This window comes from Betta splendens, chromosome 1 (assembly GCF_900634795.4).
Source record: "Betta splendens chromosome 1, fBetSpl5.4, whole genome shotgun sequence".
NCBI classification, from domain to species: domain Eukaryota; kingdom Metazoa; phylum Chordata; class Actinopteri; order Anabantiformes; family Osphronemidae; genus Betta; species Betta splendens.
In genome coordinates, this window is record NC_040881.3 from 10,194,691 (window position 1) to 10,213,589 (window position 18,899).

The 18,899-nt window shown below is 49.0% G+C and overlaps 4 protein-coding genes across 13 annotated transcripts in view; 3 read left to right on the top strand and 1 right to left on the bottom strand.

Moving 5' to 3' along the window:
* Positions 1-2: 2 nt before the first annotated feature.
* Positions 3-6,725, bottom strand: ppp2r2ca (protein phosphatase 2, regulatory subunit B, gamma a). 6 transcript variants are annotated; one of them, XM_055509039.1, is made up of 11 exons: positions 6,589-6,725; positions 5,907-6,248; positions 5,044-5,626; positions 4,735-4,832; positions 4,397-4,580; positions 4,076-4,188; positions 3,724-3,901; positions 2,775-2,939; positions 2,529-2,698; positions 2,304-2,395; positions 3-2,164 (listed from the first exon to the last, which is right to left on the bottom strand). In XM_055509039.1, exons 3-11 carry the CDS (start codon positions 5,105-5,107, stop codon positions 1,867-1,869), a joined length of 1,362 nt encoding a protein of 453 aa, XP_055365014.1. In that variant the 5' UTR covers positions 5,108-5,626; positions 5,907-6,248; positions 6,589-6,725; the 3' UTR covers positions 3-1,866. The 6 variants fall into 6 exon arrangements, with proteins under 6 accessions (XP_055365014.1, XP_028985072.1, XP_028983534.1 ...); XM_029129239.3 differs by lacking the exon at positions 6,589-6,725 and having other exon boundaries at positions 5,044-5,237; positions 5,911-6,158; XM_029127701.3 differs by lacking the exon at positions 6,589-6,725 and having other exon boundaries at positions 5,044-5,420; positions 5,911-6,158.
* A 27-nt stretch (positions 6,726-6,752) lies between these two features.
* Positions 6,753-12,773, top strand: LOC114863100 (cGMP-specific 3',5'-cyclic phosphodiesterase-like). The gene is made up of 20 exons (XM_029164291.3): positions 6,753-7,048; positions 7,171-7,816; positions 8,314-8,403; positions 8,483-8,563; positions 8,652-8,741; positions 8,818-8,964; positions 9,055-9,122; positions 9,213-9,361; positions 9,444-9,604; positions 9,688-9,738; positions 10,018-10,164; positions 10,239-10,367; positions 10,841-10,935; positions 11,013-11,100; positions 11,291-11,391; positions 11,499-11,576; positions 11,667-11,730; positions 11,829-11,903; positions 12,169-12,252; positions 12,411-12,773. The coding sequence occupies exons 1-20, from the start codon at positions 6,753-6,755 to the stop codon at positions 12,579-12,581; spliced, it is 2,811 nt and encodes a 936-aa protein (XP_029020124.1). The 3' UTR covers positions 12,582-12,773.
* Positions 12,774-13,596: 823 nt separating this feature from the next.
* Positions 13,597-16,635, top strand: LOC114843940 (histone PARylation factor 1). The gene is made up of 8 exons (XM_029131242.3): positions 13,597-13,715; positions 14,382-14,565; positions 14,820-15,006; positions 15,174-15,272; positions 15,458-15,611; positions 15,860-15,947; positions 16,049-16,221; positions 16,308-16,635. Exons 1-8 carry the CDS (start codon positions 13,599-13,601, stop codon positions 16,440-16,442), a joined length of 1,137 nt encoding a protein of 378 aa, XP_028987075.2. The 5' UTR covers positions 13,597-13,598; the 3' UTR covers positions 16,443-16,635.
* Positions 16,636-17,806: 1,171 nt separating this feature from the next.
* Positions 17,807-18,899, top strand: part of ank2a (ankyrin 2a, neuronal) — a 42,793-nt gene continuing 41,700 nt past the window's right edge. For all 5 annotated transcript variants that reach the window (XM_055508981.1, XM_055508994.1, XM_055508983.1 and 2 more), the window contains exon 1: positions 17,807-18,257. In XM_055508981.1, coding sequence (XP_055364956.1) covers positions 18,129-18,257 — 129 coding nt within the window. In that variant the 5' untranslated portion in view covers positions 17,807-18,128. The remainder of the gene's footprint in view (positions 18,258-18,899) is intronic.

The following is an 18,899-nucleotide window of genomic DNA, read 5'->3' on the forward strand; positions in this document are numbered from 1 at the left end:
CGTTTAGTCAGACTGTGTTATTTATTAATGCACATTCTCTCATCCAGCTCATTTGAATCATTTTTTTAGATGATAGATATACACGCTAGTAGCACTGAGTAATGACATGACAAACATGCTGCTGCTGCTGCTGCTGTGCTCCTGAACACATCCGCTCGCCGGCTGCACGTGTTGACGGTTATGATGCGATTACGACTGAGTCTAAACTGGTTGCTGGTCGTTATGCGCGTTGCCTTGCGGTTTACTTTGCTAAACTGGCCAGTGCCTGTCCTCAACAAACAGGGAGGACCTCTGGCTCCTACGCTGCAACAGAAACGTGCGTGAGCGGTTACTTTCAAAGTGAATGGGAGAAAAGGGTGGTGACTGTTTTGCAGGTTTACACAGTGGAATGTTGCTTAACCACCAAACAGCTGTTAGGTTTGGTGGTGGTGGTGGGGGGGGGGGGGGGGGGGGGGTTCTCTACCTCGACACCTCTGCTGCTACAGGACACATCATACTGAGATCACTGACAATAATCCCATCAGGGCCAAGGTCACTTGAAAACAAAGCACTTCACTGTAAACACGAGCAGGTCACACAGTTCACGCCAACACAGACACGGCCTCCGCTGCATTCAGCGTCACACCATCATGGCGGCGTGCGGCACTGCGAGGTATAAAATAGAACGACGATAAGAACCTCAGTGTTACAGACATTTTCGTTTTCACCGATGACGTCTGGACGCACAGGACACAACACCGGTCGACAATACGGCGATCTGCTGAACCAGGGGCCTCGTTAACACACAATGTGCTTCGACTTCAGCTTTTGCTTTGATTGTGGGATCCCTTCTCAAAAATGTGCGTATTCATTTAAAAAAAAACATTAGCAAATTAGCATAACACTTAACAACAATTCAGTTTTTACATTTGTTCACCAATCAGCTTCAATTTGAGTAAATTAGTTTGAATTAAAGTCATTCACTCTGCAACTAGTGTATGTTGACCCTTGATAAGAAGAAAGACCTTGATCTCAAACTGAAAATTCAATATACATCACAAAACACAAAGTGCAGGTTTGCGCACGACTCCCTTCCTCACTACAACCACTGACACCTCTGTATGTACTGTACAGCCTTTACCTGGAACAGTCCAGCAAGTCTACATTTCCATCAATTATATTTTAGCTCTCAGGACGCAAAACTGGTTCCCGCCCTAGAAAAAGAACACAGTATTTACAGCTAATGGTAAAAACAGTGTGCACGTCGATGTTACCTGTCGAAGGCCGGCGCATGAATACTGCTGTGCTGTTATTGCAACGTGAATAGGGTAAAGATGACCGGTGAACGATGCATGCGATCCCCAGGAGCACTGCTCGGAAGGAGAGGCTGAGCTGCTGCTGTCACCCAGTAAAAAAAAAAAGGCTCCAGGATGTGGTGAAGGACTGTACAACGACACCACTGCCAACATTCCAACATGTGAAAATGCTCATATTTACATGCAGCCATTTTGGAATCTAATCGCCACGCGACCTTTCGGGCTTTGTTACTTGTTGTTAGTGAGGGGTGGAACTCGGTGTGGACAGCAGAGGTGTCCCTGCACCTCGCCGAAGTCACACCGGTGACTTCAAAAAGTGGGAGCGGTGGCGAAAAACATCAGCTTTTCTCAGTGTTAGAAATATTACACACCCTCCACGAGGATCAAAGTCATTCACAGTCTTAACGATGCCAGTTTCATCGTGTTGTGAAACATCTTGACGTAGACTTCTCATAAATGCTGTCCAATAGCCACACCCAAATATACTTAATATATATATTTATATATATATATATATACTAAATATATTTAAACACCGTTAATAAAAGCACCGTCCACCTTCCCATCGCCGTCACTGTGTCTGCGTCTCAGCGTTAACGCGGTCCTGGAAGATGTACAGGTTGTTGGTGGCCGCGATGGCGATAATATTCTCAGCGGGGTGCCACGCCATGTGCAGGATCTTCTTGGTGAAGTCCAGGCTGTCGACGCCCACGTCTCCGCGGCGACGCTTGCCGCTGGTGTAGATGCGGCGGGTGCGCAGGACCGCCCGGGGCTTGCTGCTCTCCCGCCACGCCTCCAGCGTCACGCCGCGGCCCGTCTCCCTGTCGAACATGCGGAAGAAGCTGTTGTAGGCGCCCGTCATGATGACGCTGGGGAGAGGAGAGGGGGGAGGCAAATCTGAGGGCGCGGGAGTGACGCGCGACGCCTTCAGAGCTCGTCTGGGGCGTCGACGTATTGACGGAGGCAGGGCAATTAGCGACGCAAACACCCTGTGCTTTGTCCATCTACCTGTCGGAGCTGTTCCAGACACATTCAAACTTGTCGAAGATGCAGTCGTTCTCGTAGAGGGAGCACAGCTTGCTTCTTAGGTATTCGTGGACCTGGGGATGATGCAGGCAGTCAATTATACATCATGGCTTCCAGTGGAGTGAACTCGGGGCATCCTTAACAGCGTTTTACATTTCTGAGCGTCTTGGTGCATCGTACCTTGTCCGCTGAGCCTGTTTATCCTACCTGGTACGTCTCCACGGGGCCCTTGTCCATGTTCAGGTCCCACACCTTAGCGGTGAGGTAGTCTCTGGTCAGCAGGTAGCGTCCGCTGTGGCTGAACTTCACGTCAGACACGGAGGAGATGATCTCTGAGAAGAAGGAGCGGTTCCCCGGGTCCTCGGGCTCCTCGAACACTGCGCAGACAGGGGTTAGTCAGGCGGTGTGAGCGCCGGAAGCGGCTCCCGGGGCCTAAAAGCGACGGCGGCTCACGCTTGGTGTGTCGGTCGCAGAGCGCCGAGGCTCTCATGTCGCAGAGGCGCAGGGTGCCCTTGCTGCTGCTGTACACGAATAAGTGGCAGTGGTGGGGATGGAACTCGGCCGCTGTTATCACCTCCGTCAGATCTTCCATGTTGGCGGGTTTGATGTCCACGATATCTGAGGAGAGGGGAAGTCAAGGAGACAGAACAGAGATCTGGGGCTGCCGTCGTCTTTGAGGAGAAGAGGGAGTCATGCATAGGCACCTAAAGTGTTATGAGTATATTTTGTGATGTTTCTGAGGGAAAGTGTGAAGGACGGCTCATCCTCAGAGGAAGAACCTTCGAGAATGAAAAAACAAGATGCTTATACTGTGGTTGACTTACTCCTTGCTTTGTTACAGACATCGCTATCAGTTCCTAAACGCAGCCCCAGCCCTCCCTGAATATGCATGCACCCTCTGCTCCGCTGTTCTATTTGTGGGAGTCCTGCGAGGTTCAGCAGAAAGTGTACTGTCGAGTGAATTATTTAAACTCTTCTTCCATAGATGCTGCGAGGATTTTCTAGGTCAGCTTCGTTTCGAGTGGGAGATCACAGAACGCATGCACCGTGTTACAGCTTGCGCAGACACACAAAAACAACACAAAGCTCTGTTTGAGCGTTTGTAAAAGAAAAATACACTATCATTTATAAATTCTATTCAATTCTATTTGAGTTATGCAGAGGATATAGTAGATTATGCATTGCATTTCACTTCATACTCTCTCGCTCATTGTATTTGTTCTTCCTTCGTTCTAGCAAATGATTTTTACAAATCATTGGAGCTGCAGAACCTGTTGTAATGGTGCACGTTAATGGTGGTGATGTAGTGAGAAGAAGCTGCATCATCATCCTCCAAAGATCACATTAAAGCGCTTACGTTCAACATGATGTCAGATGGGAGCGAATGCGTGAGGAAGGATACTGAAGCTGCGGTCTGTGATGCCCAGGTGCCACATGTTGATGCGGAGGTCGTCCGCCGACAGGTAGGTCTCCCCGTCGCTGTTCACGGAGATGGAGTTGACGTGGTAGGTGTGTCCGTTGGCGAACACCCGCCTGGGGCGGACCTCCACCATCAGATCTGTGGGCTTCAACACGGGCACCTTCACAAGGCAAAGGAGCGAGAAGGGGGAGAAGCGCCGAGTCAGCGGACGCGGCGGTCAGGGATCATATTAGGACAGAAGACGAGCACGATATCGAGCTGATACTAATTTAATGGACCAAAAGAAAAGTGTCGACTGTCACTGTGTGTGTGTGTGTGTGTGTCAGGTGTGTACCTGCAGGGAGGTGATGGTAGAGATGTCCTTGATCCGTCCCTCCTCATCTTTCAGGTTGTATCCCTCCGGTCGCTTGTCCCGCTCGCTTACCTTCCACAGTTTAATGGTCTTATCTGTGACAGGCACAAAGATTCTTACATCAGATGACGTGGCCACTGTCGTAGCCACCAGTGTGGCTCCACCGACCGCTCCCATCTACTAATAAGAGAGCTCATGAAAGAAGAAAGTCCTTTTTACATGGACCCACCACAGCTCTATCACTACAGGAACTGGGAACTGTGGACTGGGGACTGCTACCGTACGGTGTCACTGGTTTCTCACCATTGGTGGAGAGGAGGAAATGTGCTGCGTTCTGCTGCGGGAGCCATTTGATCTTGTTGATTTTTTCCTCAATCTCCAGACTCTTCAGGTAGTCGAAGTCTGGCTCGTGGCTCTGGAACGTACTGTAGACATTGTACTCTCCAGAGTCTCCCGCCTCCCCTGCGTCCTCTAACTCCCCTTTAGACTGTCAAGAGTGGAAAAAAGCAAGGGTTTCAATCTGATTTTATATTTAATTATAATATACAATTAAGTAATAGGGCTCAGTGTTGAAAGTAGATACAGTATAAGATTCATGCTATGGAAACATGATTGTTATTGGCATCACATGTTAAACCTACATCAGTCTCCCTTTGGAAGATGACCACTCGGCCACCTTTATCCCCTGTGGCCAACAGGTCCCCCGTCTGGTTGAACTCCACCGTAGAGATGACATCAGCTGGAAGAAAGATGAGGAAACGGGGGAGGAGGACAAACAATACAGAGCAAATGAAGAGTGGATAATTGATGGACAAAAGAAATGAATCCATCCACTCTTGCATCCAGTGGAGCACAGATGATGCCTCCATGGACCCGAAAATGAGTCTGTTTAATTATACCAGCCTGTTATCTGACACCAGGGAGACGACCATGACACAACCATGCTCTACCTTCAGTCACGTAGTCCCGCAGGAAGGTGTGGTTGATTTTGGGACTCTCAGCGTCCTCGCCCATCTGAAGCTGAGGGAGGCTGACCCGCCAGCGCGCCCGTCCTGAAGGGAAGGGTCCGATCCGTGCTGTCACTCGCCGCCCAGTCTCCGCCCATGCTGCTGGGGCCTACCGGAGCGGCCTGGAGCGGGGCATCCTGGGAAACCAGCCCGCGGGACGGAGAAGAGGAGATGGGGTGAGTGAGAAGCGGGGAGGAGAAAGTTGGTTTTCAGGGAAAGAAAAACGGGGACTGGAGGAGCGTGAAAAGGAGATGGAGGCGTGTACAAAAGAGGAAAACGGTGAGGGGGGGACGTGAGGCAGGGAGAGGCGGCTGGAGAGGCTGGGGATGAAGATAGTTTTGGAAAGCAGAGAAGAAGGCCGTGACTGGGCAGGCTCACGGCACACGCGGCTGGAACGTGCTGCCGTGACCTTTGTTAGACGTTCAGCAAAGTCATCACCAGAAAACATACGTGTGCGGACACGCGTCTCTGGAACAAAAACCCAGAGGAGAAGAACCGGCGGCTCGAACACTGAATATGAAGTGGCCTGCGCACAAAAACAAGTACGGGCTGATGAGCGTGTCACTGTGGAAGGATCCACGGCAACGTGCACGCTGCGCAGCACGGTAGTAAATGCTCCCAGGGTGTGGTGTTCTCTGCCCACTTTCCAGATCTCTGCTCTCAAAAGCACACGCGCGCACACACACACACACACACACACACGCACACACACACACTTCTCGTATAGATAGTCCTTGGCGGAGGCCAGAGGAGGACGCGATGTCTTTCCTGTGCTGCAGGAGGGAGGGAAACAGGCCTCAGCTCACCTACCAGTCCGCCTGCCGCCGCCGCCGCCGCCGCTGCTGTTCCTGCTGCTGCTATTCCTGGCAACGCGCGTCCTGTTCTGCAGCGAGCTCCGGGCAGGTCCGCCGCTTCAGCCAGACGGAGAGAGGAGAAGGGAGGCAAAAGAGAGAGAGAGCGAGGATGGCGGCGAGAGGAGGAGAGGCAAAGCGGGAGAAAAAAGAGAAACACACGGGGATAACGAGGAGGATGGAGGTCTGCTGGCTGCTGATGCTGTGGAACTGATCCTGTGCAGCATCCAGTGTGTCATGGCAGCCTCCTCCTGGAGCAGCCAATCACGGCTCGGCTGTCGCAGGCGGACCCGCCCACTGCAGGTGGAGGACGCGGAAGGATCCAGCAGAGGGAGCAGTTCGACAGTAAGTGTTAGTGTGTTACAGACCAGCGTCTCACAGTGACGTTGCCCGCCGTGAATGAGCTAATTCCCCCAAAAACAGATAATAAAACTTCATTGTTCCAGTCGTTTTTAAATGATATTTGTTGGATCACACATGACGACACACGCACAGATTTAAATTGTACATCCGCTGGGCCCGGCGTGACCCGATCCATTTAGGAGGTCAAACGATTAAATGCAGACGTGCCAGCGTGGATGTCTTTAACGAATAAACCTGTGGCGCCAGATGGGCTAAAAAAAGGTCAGGGAATTACCTTTACGCAATCGTTTCCAGAGGCACCTCCAGCACTCTTCTCCCCCTCCGTCACTGCAGCGCGCGCGTCTCCGCCGCATGGCACAGCAGGTGCGGCTTTAAGCCCCCGTACCGGTCGGGAAGCTGAGTTTGAGCGACCTCTTTGCGCTTTACTTGGGCGAGGGGATGCCCTGCCTCCACTCCGACGCGCTGGAGTCCGTGGAGCCCGCGGAGCCCGTGGAGCCCGGCCGCGCGGCGCCGCGGTCGCCTCGTGCCGCAGGGACGCGCGAGCCGTTCCGCGCGGACGCTCCGAGCGAGCCGGCGGTCGCGCGAGGCACGCGTTGGTTCTGCCCCCCGACGTGGCGCCTCCGAACCGAGACGCGGAACACGCTGGACGAAGGTTTCAGGAACAACAAAGTGCAGACGTGGCTGGACGACAACGGCGATTTCGGGACGACGTTCTCTTTACGCAGAGCTTCAGCGTAAGATATTTTACACTTTTGACTGATCTATAATACTATATAACATTCCAAGAATGTGTTTGTGAGTTTATGAAAGTCGATGACTGACAAGTCGTGTGCGTTTGTCTTGTTTGGGATTGAAGGTGCCTTGATGCCCGCACACACACGTCTCCGCTGCCGCGGATCCCGCGGAGTCGCTCCGACCACTCTGACCTGTCCATGAAGCGTCATCGCCGTGTGACCGAGTCCCACTCGACCGTCTCATCCTCACCAGGCAGACTCAAACCCCTCTCCTCCAGTCTCAGCGCGCGCGACTGCTTGGATCGCTACAGTCCAGATGTTCTGAGCGGCCGCTCCCCGTGTTCCCCTCGCTCCTCTCGCGCCTCCCGCTTCTCCTTTTCGCCCCGTCGTCCCCTGTCGCCCCGTTGCACCCATTCCCCAGACTCGCCTGAACTTCTGTGCGCCACTGCTGCGAAGACCGCGGTTCCTGGCGGCTGCGAGGGATGCCCGTGGGCGACGGGGCTCCTGGGGGGGGGTCTCAGCCGGGTGGGCTCCGTGGCGGAGCTCTGCGAGGGGGCCGCCGCGCACGCAGGGGCGCTGCTGGAGGCCGAGTGCTGCTCGCTCTGCCTGGTAGAGAAGGACGGCGGCGGAAGGAGGAGCCTGGAGGAGGTGGTCGGCCCCACGGCCCCGGGGCCCTGGAGCAGCCGTGCACACCAAGAGCTGGTGAAGAGCATAATGGGATGTGTACTGGCCACGGAGTCAACGATGAACCTGAGCGACCTATCGGAGGTAAACGCTCAAAACAGACCCCTGAGTTGTAGTTTTCATAATTCACGTGTGTCCTAAATAGTGGAAGAGGGCTTTGATGCTTTGATGCTAAACCACATGTCACTTAATCATCCAGCCTGCGGGCGACAGCTTGATTTTTTAACGGGCGCGTTAGGGAATCCCTGGTGACGCACTTGCCTCTAATCCCTTTTTCGACTTCCACTGATTAACCTCGTTACGGAGACGCTGACGTTCCCCGTCGCTCAGGAGGACGGACTAAACGGCTTACGGTGCGTGGGCGTGGACGGGCTGTTCCTAATCACCTCGGGGCAGGAGGTTACTGAGAAATGTGGGTAATTCTGGTCGACTCTGAGCAAAGCCGAGGCTCATCGAGGACACGTGCGTAAAGCGACGGTGTCGAAATGGGGATAATAATGCACCTGGAGCGTCTTAGGTGTGAGTGACATTCTGTTTTTGATGCGCACAAAGTGGCAAATAGTCTGTTTCCCCCCCTTTAGGATCAGAGATTCAACGTTGATCAAGAGCAGACATCAGACTTTAAGAGGAGGGGTGTTTTGAGTTTGCCCATTAAAAGCACCAGGGGAAAGGTAACATTATTATCGTTTCCTTACTTTTTCATAGTCTTCATAGTCTTTACATAACAGCCAGTATTTCTGTTGTGTGCAGGTTCTGGGTGTGGTGGTAATGATCAAAGGGAGAAGTCCTGAAGACAGTCCACTTTCTGTTTTTACAACAATGCATGAGAAGGTGAGGACACGAGGGTCCCTCGCTTTGGCCTTGGGTGTGTTCTCCCACCACCACAGTCCCATCTCTGCATTTGCATTCGCTCGTCCAGGTTCTGTCAGGTCACATGGACGCGTTGGGGATGTTCCTGGACCACCTCCGGCTGTACGAGAGCGCGAGGCAGGAGGCCGGACGCAGCCAGGTGGCACTGGATGCTCTGTTTCAACGTTCAGGATTTGCAATGGCACCGTCGACGTTAACCTTTCCCTGTGAGTCAGGCCTTGCTGGAGATGGCGCAGGTGCTGTCGAAGGAGCACCACTCCTTCGAGGTTCTGCTGACCAAGATGGCCGCCACCATCTTGCCGTCCACGCGCGCTCAGTACTGCACCATCTTCATCCCCAGCGAGCGAACCTCCACTGAGAAGGTGGGATGCGCTGTTCTGCTTGAGTCGTTCATCAATTAGACGCATATTCTTTATATAACATATAAAGTATTCTGTGTGGTTTTACGTCAGATTTCATTCTCCAATGTAATTCACTTGGAGTGTGAGGAGTTCGGCTCAAGCTGCCAGATCTACAGAAGGTGCGGCCGCACAGCACGAAGCCTCAATGTTACTCACCTGTGTTTGTGATCACAGCACAGTGATCTGTAAAAAAAAAAAACATCTTTCAGGGAGCATGACATCAGCGACATAGATCCATCGCATGCCCTTCGAACCGCGGCCACCGGGAGGACCCTGAACGCGCCGGGGAGCGGCGAGGGGTCAACGCGGAGCCTGATCTGCTGCCCCGTTAGAAACGGGAGGTCGGACGACGTCATCGGTGAGTCGCTCTCTATCGCCGACGTGCTCTCGAGGCGCCCCCCCCTCCCCTCCACCCCCGCTAAACGTGTCCCGCCTCCTAGCCGTGTGCCAGCTGATGAACAAACGCAGCGGCGAGGCCTTCGACGGCTACGACCGGCGCCTCCTGGAGGACCTGGCCGTGTACTGCGGCCTGGCGCTGCAGTACGTCCAGGCCGTGCGGATCACGGAGCAGCGGAGAGCCAGCATCGAGGTCACGCAGGAGGTGGGGGCACCGCCGCCAGTGCTGAAGCCCCATGCGCGCCTTTGACCTGACGTCTAGCTTCACGCGTGTGTTTGTGCCTGCAGGTGCTTGCCTACCACATCACGGCGGCGGAGCGGGAGATCCAGGCGCTGCAGGTGAGCCTTAACATTCAACATGTACTATAAATCACGCCCTGCGCCTTTATTTTCACTGTACATAATCTGTGTTATTATGTCAGTAGTCCCGGAGTCACACCTCTGTTTATTTCGGCAGCACAGATTAACTGGCTTTGCTGCTCACATGTCACTCATGACCTCTCCACTGAAAGCTCCTGATCCGCTGCTGTCACTGCCTGGAGTGTGTTAAACCTCCACGTGTGGGACCTGTAAGCGACTATTAGGACAGCTTAGTCACGTTTTGTGTTGGGCTCCCAGGAGGCCCCCGTTCCCTCTGCCGAAGCGCTGCACATCTTGCACTTCCACTTCTCCGGCTTCGGCCTGCCGGAGGAGCTCAGCACGCAGGCCACCGTGCGCATGTTCCTGGACCTCGGTTTGGTGCGGGAGTTCAACATCGACTACAGGGTAACTGGGCCGTAGCGAGTGAGGGCGTAAACAGGAAGTGACATCATACTGACCGATGAACGTGGCCCCCGCAGACTCTGTGCCAGTGGGTCCTGACGGTGAGACGAGGCTACAGGAACAACGTGCCTTATCACAACTGGAGCCACGCCCTGAGCACGGCGCAGAGCATGTTCGCCATGCTCATGGCCACAGACGAACTGCAGGTCAGTGCAGGCGTGTGCACAGCAGCGGTTTTTTACCAAAACCCTCTCATTTTTAAGAGATTGTTTTAGGTTAAGATGCTACTGCAGAGGAGAGACCTTTTAATTATTAAAGAGAGGATTGATCTCAGACCTTCCCTGTGGGGATCACACAGCAGCCTGGACCTCATGAATAAATTATACTGTATTTACTCAGTTATTTAGGCTATGACCATTGAGGTAGTATATATGTCTATTTTTTTGCTGTTCATATACATTATAGTTACTCAGTCACATCTTACTTGCTACAGAACCATCTTATGAAATAGGTTGTTTTTGCTTTGCCAATACAAGTTTACTATATTTTAATTCAGGTTGAACACCATCATCATTAGAGTCCAGTCTCCTCTCTCGTGCCATCAGTGTGTGGAGATGTTCGACCTCTCTCACTCTTTCCTCATTATGTGTCTTACTTTGTTTATGTGTTTATGCGGCAGGCTGTTTTTTCTCGCCTGGAGATCTTGGCACTGATGATAGCCACTCTGAATCATGATCTAGACCACAGAGGAGTGAATAACTCCTACATCGAAAGGTAAATGCATCACTTAAACCCAATTAGATTTGTACGATACTATTCTGTTGTTAACAGTGTGTCTTGTTGCCTCTCAGGACTCAGCAGCCTTTAGCTCAGCTCTATGGACACTCTTCTCTTGAGAATCACCACTACAGCTTGTGCCTCTTCATCTTAAACAACACCGTAAGACTCATTTAGCTGTTGATCCTCACCCTGAACAAGTCTGATCTCATCTTGCTTGTTTTAATTCCTCGCATCCGTTGATATTTACGGTTTCCAATCACTTTAGCCTATGTTTTGTCTTCCCTTGTATCAGGCAGCTTCTTGTGGTTTTCATCTGACTGCCCTCTCTGTCTCTCTCATCATCTTCCAGGGGAGTCAGATCCTCAGCGGTCTCTCAGCAGAAGCCCACAGAGCTGTGCTACTCATGATCAAAAGGGCCATTCTCTCCACTGACCTGACTGTCTACATGGAGTATGTTAGAACACAAAATGTCACGCTCGCTAAAAATGGAGCACGTGTACTGTGCGTGTTGTTGTAACTAGGATGCTCTTGTTCCTCTTGTTCTTCTGTGTTTTCAGGAGGAGGAAAGAGTTCTTTTCTCTCACCAAGAAAAGCAGAACGAACTGGAGGAGTGAGAAACAACGAGACCTGTTGAGGTGAGGATGAAGCCAAATCAAATGAATCAGGAACAGTCGGTAACCATGTGTGCGTGGTGGAGCAGTAACCACATGTATTTCACCCAACAGGTCAATGCTGATGACAGCCAGTGACCTCTCTGCTGTCACAAAGCCTTGGCCCGAACAAAAACGTGTAGGCCACACAAAAAGCACTTCCATAAAACATGTTTCATCTATCTTTGTATTTTTTTAGCTCATCTCAAGCTTAATGTGACTTTTCTCCTACACTAGATTGCCAACCTGGTTGCCATGGAGTTCTTTGCACAAGGGGACAAGGAAAAGGAGGAGCTTAATGTTAAGCCCATTGTAAGTCTTGCCAACATTAGTTTATCTGAGTTTTCTAATTTTTTTTAACTAAAATCAATATGAGCCTGACTTGGATAAAGGCATAATTTATCTATTTAGGGGATAAATAAAGTTTCAACATTGTTGAAGTTAGATGAACATATTACTTTTAAATACAAGCTTGTTTTGAAACTGAATTATTACAAACCCCTTTGTTTGTGAATTGAGAACATCGCATTACTTTGGATGGTCTGTCCGACGTCTGCTTACGTTGTCTTCTCAACAGGATATAATGAACAGGGAGAACAGCAAACGACTTCCATACATGCAGGTTGAATACATTGATGACATCTGCTGTCCACTGTACAAGGTGAGGCACAGCTGGTGGTGGTGATGGATAAATGCTTGTGAGGAAAGTCAGGGAACAACAGCGTTGACCTTACTGCTAATATTTCTTAATCCTTGTAAACTTCTACTTCTCACACTAACCATCAGGCTCTGTCTTTGCCCTTTCATTCTCTCCCTCAGGCTTTATCAAGACTGTTTGACGCCTGCTCCCCGCTGCTGAACGGCTGTAAGACAAACAGGGAGAAGTGGCTGCAACTTGCTGAAAAAGAACAAAAAGAAAACAGTGAAAGCAGCGTAACCCTGGAAAGAAATTTGCAAGCAGATGAAAGGACAGATCAACTATTAACATGACATTGATTCAGTGCACAGTGAACAAACCACAGTAACTTGAGACAGAGAATCCTGACTGATTACCTGTTGGTCAGACGTTTTGCGAAATCTTTCTGTCTTTGTTCAAATCGATGCACATAAATGACTCAACATCTTCCAATGAATGTGTAACCAATTTAACACTGAGTACATTATAAAAATAACTGCATTTTCTGTATGTGTCTTTGCATTTGTAAAAATGATTCATGGTTCGAAACTTCATTAATCCCAGAGGGAAATTGCTTTGCCCACTTATTATTCCTCTCACAGATAGAAATTAGTATTATCAAGACAGAAAAGAACCAGCCCTCCTGATCAGTTTGTCCAGTCTGTTACTGTCCGCTGCATTCATGCTGCTGCCCCAGCAGACCACAGCATAGAACACTACACTGGCCACCACAGACTCATACAACATCGTCAGCATGGAGCTGCAGACGTTAAAGGACCTGAGCCTCCTCAGGAAGTACATTCTGGAATGGTTGGTGAGGTATTCCATGATCCATAAAATCAGGAGGATGCATGTCTGTTTCTTTCCCAGCAGTGCAGGCTGAATGGTGTTAAATGCACTGGAGGTGTCAGGCTTGTCCAGGTGGCTGTAGGTGCAATGGAGCAGATGTATGATGGTGTCATCCACTGGGGTTGATGGGGTTGATATACAAACTGGACGGGGTCAACTGAGGGCTTGACCAAAGAACGAGGGACTCCAGGATTGCAGAACATATGCTGTAACATGTTTACACATGTTCTACACATGTTACACAAACTTCAACACTCTACCAACTGAGCCACCAATAGCTGTGTTTATGGAAGTTATTCAAACTCAAAATTATCAATTGGCAATTCAATATGCAATTTGGCCATATAATGAATTACAATTCAATATAAATTAAAATAATTTAATTCATTTCATAAAGTTTCATATTTCATATTGTCATGTTTTTTGAACTTTAGTTAGGTTCGAAATCATGCAGTTACCACCCTCAGCCGCTGGGGGCGATCATGTGCTATAACGGAGCCCGGCGGTATCTGATTCTGAACCGTAGAAGAAGTAGCGACCAGAGAAACAAGAGGAAGAAAATGACAGGGCGCGCAAAAAGAAAATCAAAATATACACAGGTAATACTATAGACTTTAGACCACTGTTGGTTGTGCAGACATGTCCGTGCACGTGGCGTGTTTATGACGCAAAAAGGTGCTGTGTGCGCGTTGTTTAATGCTAACAAAGCCTTCCTGTTAAACGCTGTGGGCAGAGGTGTTTGTCACGCTGTGTGAGCAGCAGTGGTCAGACGACAACATGGCAGCAGCCCTGCAGACTGGTGCAGCGGAGCCTTCACGGCACGGCACGGCACGGCACGGGTCGGCTCAGCAAAACACAGCCTGGGCTAGACAGACGCAAGCTCCGTGTTGGGGCTATTCAACCAAAAAAAAAAAGACGCGCTAACTGTTATGGTTGGATTTCGTCAGCTAGGTTTAACCCTTTAGCTGAGTGGAGGTAGTGTCTGTCTTTTTTCATGGTCTGATCCCACAAAGGCCACAAATTAGCTTGAATATTACAAACACTGATTAGACAAAAGCTCATACTCCTGTACAATTCCAAACTAAGGCGACTCAGGCGTTGATTTTGCGTTTTTTTTTTTTCCCGAGTAGCGAGAACGAAGAGAGATGATGACGCTGTTAACACACTATGATAAAGTAATATAGTGAACGAATTCTAATGTGAAAAAGTAACGTGTAGCTTGATATTCGAGGACCTCGATAATAACTTCATATGCATTTGTTTAGTCATCAGCTACAGGTAATGGGGAGATGAAGAGAACCCGCCTGGATCCATCCAAAGCTGTGCCAGTGTCAGAGGTGGATTCAGAGCAACGTGATGAGATCGCGCGACTCTATAAGCTTCAAATGCCAGAAGACCTGTACCACTTCTGGGATTTCTGCAGGCAACTTTGTCCTGATGATCCCCGCGGTGCGTTTTCTATACTAACTATGTGTCTGGTAACAGTTATTACATTACAGAACCCTAATACTTTAATGCTACACCCAGAATCAGCCCTATACTTGGTAAAGCATTCTTAGGATTAGAGGGTACACTTATGTATTTGTTAGATGTTACACGTCTTTATTACTGTGACTTTTATTATGGTTCTGTTGTGGCTTCAGAATGTACTTGGGTCCAAGTTCTGATGTCATTCATGCATTGCTATTTGTTAATATTTGTAGGTGCTCTGAGAGACACGTTGGACTTGCAGCTGGTTGGTCCTTTTGACATTCTGGCAGGAGTTCACATAAATGCAAAGAATCCTCAGCCTAACTTCCACCTTCACTGGAGGTATTATTATGACCCACCAGAGTTCCAGACCACCCTTAAAGGCAGTGAGGACAGCCAGTATCACATCGGCTACTACAGGTATTGATCTGCTCAAAGGTACAATGAGAGATCACAGTCTTGAAATGACAAATTGATAATATGGACTCAGAGGAGACTATGTGGTCTAGACCATGACTATTAGGTTCAAAAGATAGGTAGTTTGGATTTGCATTCACTGGATTTTCATTGTTCCTAACGTCCACCAGAGATACTCCAGAATCCCTTCCTTCATTTGTTGGGTCCAGTGAAGCTAAAAAGGGTTGTACTATATCGCAGATGGGGGACAATTTGTTTGCTGCGCTGTTGTGAGTACATTACTACATATTCGTCACACATAAACATTTACTGTACTTGTGGTGAATTTCTCATTAAGAATGACAATTTCAATTACTTAGTGTATATATCTAAGATGAAAATTGCAAATGCTTTACAATCCATGTCTGACCCCTAGCTGTCCTCCCACCTGCTGTCCATTCCTGTGTCTTTTCAGCCTGTATCTATTAAAGAAGAGGAAAGAGAGGAGCAGCAAGAAGGCAGGAGAAGATGCTTTGGAAAGCTTGGAGGCTAAGCTGAGGGACAGGGCAGAGACTCTGGGCTATTGTTTAGAGCAGAAGACCAAAGACATGAAGCAGCGGGACAAGAAGGTGACTGCTCATACAAGTCACTGTAAAACTACAAATGTAAAACTGGGGAGGTTTGTGTACAGTTGTGTCTGCTAGATAATTTGTGGACACCTATAGAAATACACATAACATTATGAATGGAGTTTGTGGTTATTTAAAAAAAAAAAAGATGGTAACACAGGTTAGATAGTAATTGTCATATATTAGAATAAAAAATGCCTTTTCCAAACTGGCAGCTGGGTTAATGTAAACATCTTGTCTTGCTGCAGGTGGTCACCAAGACATTCCACAGTGCTGGGATTGTTGTGCCCGTAGACAAGAATGATGTGGGATACAGAGAACTACCAGAAACAGACGGTGGGTTATTGTTGGTTTGTAAGGCTAAATGTTGATATCCATAAAAGACGTCATTGCAGCATGTCTCGTATCTAACAGCTTCCTCCCTTCTCTGTATTCAGCCGGACTCAGAAAGATCTGCAAAGCCATCGCTGAAGCACAAAATGATGAGGAGCGCGTCAAAGCCTTTGGACCTCTCCAGGAGATCATCACATTTGTTCAGTTTGCCAATGATGAGTGTGACTACGGCATGGGTTATGAGCTAGGATTGGATCTGTTCTGTTATGGATCCCATGTAAGTCTCATAAGTAATATAGTACATAGAAGCACTTGCACCTTTACACTTCAGAGACTTTATTACATTTTTCCTTTATCTCTCAGTATTTCCACAAGGTTATCAAGCAACTTCTGCCCATGGCCTATAACTTGCTGAAGAGAAACTTGTTTGGAGAAATCCTGGAGTCCCACCTTTCGAACCGTAGCCATGATAATCTGGACCAACTCTCTGCACAATAGAAGGAGTCTACGAAGACAGTTTCACTTCTAGAATAAAACCTATAAGCTTTTCCCACCATGTGTTTTTGTCTTCAGCTGTTCGTCACCGGTAATGTTTCTTGGTGGTTTTGGTGCTGCTGTCATTGATTGGAAGCAATTCAGTGATATTGTGTTTGTTAAAGGTAGAAATCTAATAAAGTATTTTTATATTTTTGATGGCCTTTATTTGTGTCCAAGGTGGGTTGGTCTCAGTATTGTAGTTGTAGTTACATTTGGTTGGGACAGTGGCCACTGTTGTACATGTAAGATGTGCACCGAGACACATTTTGATGCTTAAACTGATGGTTTAACATTAAGTCTCAGATTTTTTTATAAATATTTGAAGTGGGCAAAATAATTGTATTTAATGCTGAAACATATTGTTACACCCTCTGGTACAATAGGTGCTGGTGGGAGTCTTTGTTGACACCTTTATCACCTTAGGTAAAAGTATACTCATGACCCTTACAAAGAAAAAGCTGTGAGTGAATATGAGCACATCATTCACAGCTAATCATTGATAAACCCTAATTATATGTTTTTATAAATTACATTTTCAAGCTAAACTCAAGCAATTGCTCCTTTTTTGTAATTTCTACCCTGCTTTTCATCAATAAATAACATAAATGATGATTCAATAGTCAATTCACAACAAAGCTTCATCTAAGTCATTGTGATTTCACCAGTTGTTTTTCTCCCCAATTTTCAACATTATTCTCCTCTCGTATTCAACAGACATCTTCAAGACAGCGATATTGATTTTATCCTGTCAAGCTCCATCAAATTTGTAGCTCAGTGAAGAAACGCAGGGCAACGAGAGGGCATAAGAATAACAAGATGCTAGTACATTTTAAAGCCCAACTCAGTGCCTGGGCTTCTTTTCTAAAATATGAATGTTCTTTGAATTTTTAACATCATGGGTCAGTTCACTTCACTATGTGAACAGGCTACCACAGCTGCAGAAGCACCATGGCAGCGGTGTCACTGCTGGAGGTGCTTTCAAATGCCATCGGTTAGCCCAGCACGTTGGGCTTTCGAGCTAAATGAAGCATTTCTTTGCTCAGTGGTTAAATAAATAAGTCTAGTGTAAGATGTCTCATCACAGTGATGTAATTTAAAATAAAAACCCTGCATTCCCTTTGGTTTGAATACTGCTATTAAGGAATCATAGCTTAGTTTGCTCAACATTTCCCTTCGTTGCATCCGCCTAATCAGTCATATTTTACAAGGGTGTCAAAAGATTTTCTGTTTCTTGTTTGTTTTTACTATTTTCCTCTCTCTTATTTTCGTCTCTTCGGCGTCCGACTGTCCTTGAAGCGGCACAAATCCTGCGGAGTTTCGGGAAAGCGCATCCGATGCGCGTTCACGCGTCCACGCACGTTTCCCTCCACACGCAGGCTGCGACGCTCGCGCCAGCAGCATCCCCGCGCGAAGGGAGCGCTCGTTCGGGTTTAAAGAGCCGTAGACGTTCAGCGTTCGTCACGTTCGACCACACACCGACTCGCGCCGCAGCATGATCCCGGGACCTGCCGCCGAGCCTGGACTCTGAGGCCCCGCGCACGAACGCACCTTGCGCTGGCAAACGGACCGGACCGTCAGTGAGCTCCTCGCCCGCAGCAGCAGCAGCAGCAGCCGCAGCCGCAGCCGCAGCCGCCAGTCCGAGGCAGAATGTCAAGTAGCGAAGAAAGTCACTCCAGGGGCGGCGGCTCAGACCGTGACTTGAAAATGGCCTCTTCGAGCAACACGTCCCCGGAGGGTGGACCTCCGCCGGCCCTGCACCAGAACCGCATACGGCAGGTGGGTGTCCGCCCGCCCGCACTGCCGGGGCCAGTGAGGCGCGTAACGAGCAGCCCGAGCCGCCGCTGCCGCCGCGCGCTTCGGGGGGCAGCGGGGAAAGGCGTTGCCGTCCTCGGGCTCGGGACCCGACACATCCCCGTTGTTGGCGTGCATGTGGCGGAGGGTCTGCGCAGAATATGCGCCGTGTTTTCATAACACTGGCTCCTTAGACGCGCGTGTGACTGTGCCCAAATAGGCCAGTTGTGATAAACAGCAGCAGGCCCGCGCTGCAGTTTTCATTATATACTGTAGGTTTTTAGTTTTTGTCACTGTATAGAATCTGCACTTGTGGTGAAGTCTGCTTGTTTGTGGTCGTCGGGTGGAGGTCGTGGGCATCTTTAACCAGTGTTACCACCTGGATCATCTCATCATTCTGTTTCTGCAGAACACCGTCATCCGTCCTATTAACAACAAGGTTTGGGTTGAGGTCTGTTCTCAGAGCTCACGTCACTACAGAAATTGTAATGTTGAATGTTTGTTGTTAACAACAAAACAATGTTAAAGTCGAGGTGTGTGTGTGTGTGTGTGTGTGTGTGTGTGTGTGTGTGTGTGTGTGTGTGTGTGTGTGTGTGCGCGCACTTGAATGTGCGGTGAAAGTGAGTC